General features: G+C 35.8%; 1 protein-coding gene across 2 annotated transcripts; it reads left to right on the forward strand.

Moving 5' to 3' along the window:
- Nucleotides 1-396: 396 nt before the first annotated feature.
- Nucleotides 397-6,853, forward strand: LOC116011670 (alpha/beta hydrolase domain-containing protein 17B-like). Of its 2 annotated transcripts, XM_031251072.1 has the most exons (6): nt 397-798; nt 4,218-4,351; nt 4,781-4,817; nt 5,121-5,357; nt 5,442-5,489; nt 6,146-6,853. In XM_031251072.1, the coding sequence occupies exons 1-6, from the start codon at nt 634-636 to the stop codon at nt 6,404-6,406; spliced, it is 882 nt and encodes a 293-aa protein (XP_031106932.1). In that variant the 5' UTR covers nt 397-633; the 3' UTR covers nt 6,407-6,853. The 2 variants fall into 2 exon arrangements, with proteins under 2 accessions (XP_031106932.1, XP_031106931.1); XM_031251071.1 differs by lacking the exon at nt 397-798 and having other exon boundaries at nt 3,819-4,351.

Genomic DNA, 6,853 nt, shown 5'->3' on the forward strand with positions numbered 1-6,853 from the left:
CCGAAACACAAAGAGTATTGACCGCCTCCACTGAGACTCGAACCATGACATCCCATTGAGAAAGGTCACTTCATCCTATCAAACCACAAAGTCATTGGCTTAGAGAATTTATTTTTAAAAAAATTGAAATTAAATATATTTAATAGAGATCATTCAATTTACGGTTTCATTTGTACGAGTCGAGTCCAATAGATGCAACAATTGCAAATTGATTGATGATTACTGAGTGGTACGAGAAGGCAACATAGATGGATGCTAACTCAACTCCATCTTATCCTGTGCTGTAATGTCTGTAATAAATTAAATAAATAAATAAAAGTAAAACAGTTGTTTGCTTCTTTTAATTCAATCTGGTTCTTGGGCATTGAATTGAATTGTATTGTATTGTTTCCCCAAAGCTCCTCATTCCCCCCCGCCCGCCCGCTTAGATCGGATCTTTCACTTCCCTATTCATTCTATCAACCCCTCTAAAAGAAACCAAAAAACCCAGAACCAAGAAAACGATCGGAGAAGATTCCTCTTCATCTCTTCCAGAACAACTGCCGAGGCGGGGTGGGGGTGGGGGGAGAAAATCTCTATGTTCCATTGCAGAGCCGAGGCGAGGTTTCATTTCAGGTGGGGGGTTTAAATTAAATGGGGAATGTGACGTCGAACGTGGCCGCAAAGTTCGCATTTTTTCCACCTGACCCGCCGACGTACGATGTTTTCAGAGACGAGGACGGGCGGCTGTGCTTCACGGGCGTGACGGCGGACAAGAACGTGGACGTGCATTTGCTGGACACTAAAGGCGGGAACAAGATTGTGGCCACCTTCTGGNATATATAAAAGCAAAACATAAATGTATCTAGTCATCTTTCATTACTAGCTAGCTACGTGGGATTCTTGTAAGTTATCACAATAGGAGAAATTGATAATAACATGCTTTGTTGACCCAAAAAATATCATAATGATGCATGGGGATGCTTTCATAATTATTACACCTTGTTTCTACATTACATTGCTTTTCTAGTTTTCTCATGATGGAGAATTTTACCCAAACTGCAGTTTAAAACTATTTTCTAAAATATAATCAATGATTTTATCATATCTCTAAAGTCATACACTTCACTATCCAAAATATACATATTATTGTTGTGAAATTATAGAGATGGTAAGAGTTATATTGAAATATTTGATGATAAAATTGGGAGAGTCATTAGTTTTGAAGTTAACAAACAATATTGTCAAAGTATATTGTATTGTCGATGATAATGATTGTCACATTGATATGCTCTCCTCTAGATATCCCTAATGGAAAGTACATTAATTTTTCATAGTGCTGATGTCATATTACAAAAATGTAGTGAAAATTATTCATTTTCTTTTCTCAATCTTTTGCCTATTTTAATTATGATATTTAAAATTACAATACTCAAATAAGAAATTTCATTTTATTAGAACTCTGAATTTGTAAATGTTGAAAGGAATGTAGTTGTCATGTACTTAATTTTAATAACAGAAATGGAAGTTTTGTTACTAACAACCCTGTAATGCTAATACTTAACTAACATTATCTAACACTCAAAACAAACTTCTTCTCTACCAAACTAATTCACCAAACCTTCCTCCAACATTATTTTAGCGTTGTTTCACTCAAAACGACATAGTTTTGAGCAAAACAACTCTAAAATCTGTTAGGCAAAAAGCGCACAACTAGCAAACTTGTGAGTCGTAACGAAAACATCAACAAGGACAACAACCAATTGCCACAACTAAGAGTGATTGTCGAAGATGTCATCGCTTATCATAGTGTCTCAAGTCCCGTGGTCTCACCATTGCCACTCACCAATCGCTGGGTCCCTGCCTTTGCAATTCGCTCGGTAAACCATAGTTTAGAGTTTTGAGGTTTTTGATTTTTTGATTTATTTTTTAAACTTTTCCCACTTCACAAGTTTCCGACTTGTTTGTTTCCCACTTTGGAGTTTCAGTAATCGTTTTGGACTATTGGCGTTTATTTTAGCTGATTTGGTCTTTTGACATTCTGGGGTATTGTTAATTATTATAATATTATTTAATTTCCACTTACCTAAATGAATGTAAAAAAAAAAAAAAACTTTGGCGCCTAGGCGCTAAGTAGTTATGTTGATGTGTGCCGAGCGACTCTTACAACATTGGTCTTATATGAGTTGTACTTGTAGACGATGATATTCAAACTTAATTAGCTTATCTCTTTGAATTGAAATAAGCTAAATATAACTTTATACTTTATAAAAAAAAAAAAAAAAAGTGCCAAACACTATGGATGCTATTTTATCTTATAAGGCATTAGAAGTGATGAGATCCAAATCTAATTTATCACTCTAAAAAAAAAATTAAACATTTAAATGCTAGTTTACCATCCAAATGCCTATTATATGCATGCTAAATTGCTACTATACAAATCTAAAAATTTCACATAAAGTAAATAATGATTTTTTTTCTTTTTTTTGCAAGAGCTAAATAGGATTTTTGTGCCAGTCAAATTGGTAAAAGATGTTCAAATCTATTATTCAATATAGTACTGCAACCAGCAGCACAGTGCATTATTTTAAAGCAGAAGTCAACATATAGGGGCATGCAAGGTGTTAGGTGTCGTATTTAAATAGTAATGTTTGGTATGTACAAACATGATAATTTCGTACGTGTTTACAGACATGGTTCTAAATATTCATTGATACTATATTAAACATGATTGTGTTACTAAATCCTACGATATTAATTGCATATCTCTGTAATTCTAAATAAAAATAGAGTAATTCTATTTGTACTCCCAATTTATACGTCTTATGATTTGGCATGCTTTGATTGCTCAATTTAGTAAGAGGCTATGATGTTTATTCATTTTTTTTCTTCTTCTTCTAATCAATTTGAACACAAGTAGGATAAAAAATTGGAAGTAAGATTTTAGAAGTACATCAAATATTTTTATAAAGATATTGACAATTTAACCATATGCTATACCCTCTAAGACGTACAAAAAATAAAAAATAAAAATAAAAATACTAAGTAAAATATAATCAACTATGAGTTGTTGAAATATACCCACCAAACTCTAACTACAAGTTTTTTTTTTTTGTCCGATGCATATGTTTTCTTAGTCAGGTACACTAAGACCCATACACTGCAGTTCGCAAACATTAAAATTAATCTTGTTTGTATCAGGTAGAACTTGAAGTTATTAAACTTCCACACACTTGAAATTAATAATGTCCATGTCTAGTGTCTAGTAAGACCTCAAGGATTTCTTGCTCGAACACGAGAGATCTAATCAAGTTAGAAGCTAGATACCAATAACATCTCATTGATATTTCCATGTGTAGTTTCTGTTCATAACTACTTTTTCAACCTATTGAAGCACAAAGACTACTTTCTCAACCTATTGAAATCGCCCCCAGTGAGGACCGAAACACAAAGAGTATTGACCGCCTCCACTGAGACTCGAACCATGACATCCCATTGAGAAAGGTCACTTCATCCTATCAAACCACAAAGTCATTGGCTTAGAGAATTTATTTTTAAAAAAATTGAAATTAAATATATTTAATAGAGATCATTCAATTTACGGTTTCATTTGTACGAGTCGAGTCCAATAGATGCAACAATTGCAAATTGATTGATGATTACTGAGTGGTACGAGAAGGCAACATAGATGGATGCTAACTCAACTCCATCTTATCCTGTGCTGTAATGTCTGTAATAAATTAAATAAATAAATAAAAGTAAAACAGTTGTTTGCTTCTTTTAATTCAATCTGGTTCTTGGGCATTGAATTGAATTGTATTGTATTGTTTCCCCAAAGCTCCTCATTCCCCCCCGCCCGCCCGCTTAGATCGGATCTTTCACTTCCCTATTCATTCTATCAACCCCTCTAAAAGAAACCAAAAAACCCAGAACCAAGAAAACGATCGGAGAAGATTCCTCTTCATCTCTTCCAGAACAACTGCCGAGGCGGGGTGGGGGTGGGGGGAGAAAATCTCTATGTTCCATTGCAGAGCCGAGGCGAGGTTTCATTTCAGGTGGGGGGTTTAAATTAAATGGGGAATGTGACGTCGAACGTGGCCGCAAAGTTCGCATTTTTTCCACCTGACCCGCCGACGTACGATGTTTTCAGAGACGAGGACGGGCGGCTGTGCTTCACGGGCGTGACGGCGGACAAGAACGTGGACGTGCATTTGCTGGACACTAAAGGCGGGAACAAGATTGTGGCCACCTTCTGGAAACATCCTTTTGCAAGGTTTACGCTCTTGTATTCCCACGGTAATGCTGCGGATTTGGGGCAGATGCAGGCCCTCTTTCTTGAGCTCAGAGCTCATCTCCGTGTCAATATCATGAGGTTTCATTTCTTTCCCCAAATGTTTTGTGTTATTTTATTTTTTGTGACTTGGAGCTTATCAACTAAAACATCATCTATCGCTCAAAATTGTCCCTCTGTAATTCTGTTTTCTATGCAATTCTTGTTTCTGTTGATACTTTCATTTGCCAATTGCCTAATTGCTCGAATTTTTGTTTATTGAATTCCTTTTTTCAAAATCTGTGTGTGTTTTCTCATTAGTTTGTTTCTGTCAGTGATCTCTTACTCTTTTTTTTTTTCCAGATCAGCTACTTGTTATTTCATCTGCTTTGATGCATGTATTTGGCCAGATCAGCAACTTTTAGTGTGATGTGAAATTTTGAAAAGATTCTTTCTTTTTTAAAGTGCTGTATGTTATGTTATGTTGTGTTTCTTTTCTATCTGATACCATGAAATTTTTCTTCTTTGCAGCTATGATTATTCAGGATATGGTGGATCTTCTGGTAAGGTAATGAATGTCTAAAGTGCTACTGGATAGATACTTTATCATAATTCACCTTAGTTGCCATAAAGAAAAGCTCAGAGAAATTGAATTTGACATGAAATTGTTAATTTCAAAATTTGAGATGGAAGAGGAAGAGAAACCGACTACACCATTTTCGTTCTCTTCTTTGGGACATTATTTCAATGTGTGTGTGTGTGTGTTTTTTTTTTTTTTTTTGTTCTACTCATTAGGTAACCTTGTGTGATGTGGATGGCCTTATGCATTAGTTTCATTCTTGAGAAGTGTTTTTTTGCGTTTATTTAACAGCCATCTGAGTTCAACACATACTATGACATAGAAGCTGTCTACAATTGTTTGAAGAGCGAATATGGAATTAAGCAAGAGGATGTGATTCTATATGGCCAATCCGTCGGTAGTGGGCCTACATTACACTTGGCATCTCGTTTACAGAGGCTGAAAGCTGTTATTCTTCATAGCGCTATACTTTCTGGAATACGAGTTTTATATCCTGTCAAGATGACATTCTGGTTCGACATATTTAAAGTAAGTAAATTTTTTAATGCTCATCTCTTATTCTTGAAGTTTGAAGCGTTATTTTGTTTTGAAATGCTCAATTTTTCTTTTCAGAATATAGACAAAATACGGCAAGTCAACTGCCCGGTTTTAGTTATCCATGTAAGAACATCTCTGATCTCACTCCTGTCTTTCTTTCTGCGAAATGGTTTCCTTCCTAACCTCTTGATATTGTGATGAATGTTTCTAATGCATTGAACTTCAAATACAAACATTCTTAATGAACCACACATGTTGGAATATGTTTCGAGCATAGCTTTGAGACCCTGCATCTCTGTGTTCTGTTGGTTTTCTTTTCACTTACCAATAAAAACGACGACATGTTAGGGTTTTAACATAGTGTGGCTTTTATGACGCTCCACTTCTAAAATAGGTATTAATAAGTGTTTGATTGTTTTTAAAGCAGTTGAAACTGTTTTTGTGTGCTCCATATCTCAGTCCTATATTTAGTAAACAATTATGGCGTCAATGATTTATGATCGAAGTTCCATGTTAATGACTAAGTGGGCAGTGTATAAAGAATAGAAGTATAGGATAGAACACGAGCTTGAGTTAAGAACGGTTGTGGATACATTATTATGAAAGAACGTATAAATCAATGATTCAATTTGCCTAGTTCCTTGCAATGTTAATTTTTCGTTTTGTCTTGATATTTCCTTAGATAATCTTCAATGTCCTTATCATTGCTACATGAAAGCCTTTTTACGTTTCGGGTCATCCTTGTAGCTATACATGATTCTGAAAAGAGCCACTTGCAGGGTACAGCCGATGACATTGTTGACTTCTCCCATGGCAAGCGCTTGTGGGAGCTCTCGAAAGAGAAGTATGATCCGCTGTGGGTGCAGGGGGGAGGGCATTGTAACTTGGAGACATATCCAGAGTACATTAGGCACTTGCGCAAATTTGTAAACGCGATGGAAAAACACTCCTTCTCGAACCAAAGTAAACCACAACTTACTCATGCCCCGAGCATAACGGAATCCAAGAACAATAGATGCTTGAGATTCGGGAAAAGATGAAAAAATATAAAGAAAGTCGCACTTCTTTTTGGATCGGACCATCACTTCAAAAGGTACGCTTCACTGCATCAAATCTCGAGTTGCCACTAAATGAGCTAACGCGAGTTAGATATCAGCTTCACTCTGGATCTTGCCTCGTGCAAATAGTTTGTGGTGAAGGATGGCGTTTTACTACAGAGAACCTTTCCGATTAGGCTTGATCTAACTCGGTGTGAAACTAGGAATGCCAAGAGTTATGTCGAGATCTTTCATCACTGACAGTAGGTATGCGATGGTTTCTGTCAATAACTTCATTGATTTTCTTTTTTCTTGGTCATGTATGTATTTTTCATTTCTCAACTCCCCTCCACCCCCCTCTCTCTATCTGATTTGGAAGCACAATTTGTTATTTATATAAATTCATTGCATGCAAGTAGCCAGCAATCTGCTTGTTTCTTGATTCTGAAA

This window comes from Ipomoea triloba, chromosome 3 (genome assembly GCF_003576645.1).
Source record: "Ipomoea triloba cultivar NCNSP0323 chromosome 3, ASM357664v1".
NCBI classification, from domain to species: domain Eukaryota; kingdom Viridiplantae; phylum Streptophyta; class Magnoliopsida; order Solanales; family Convolvulaceae; genus Ipomoea; species Ipomoea triloba.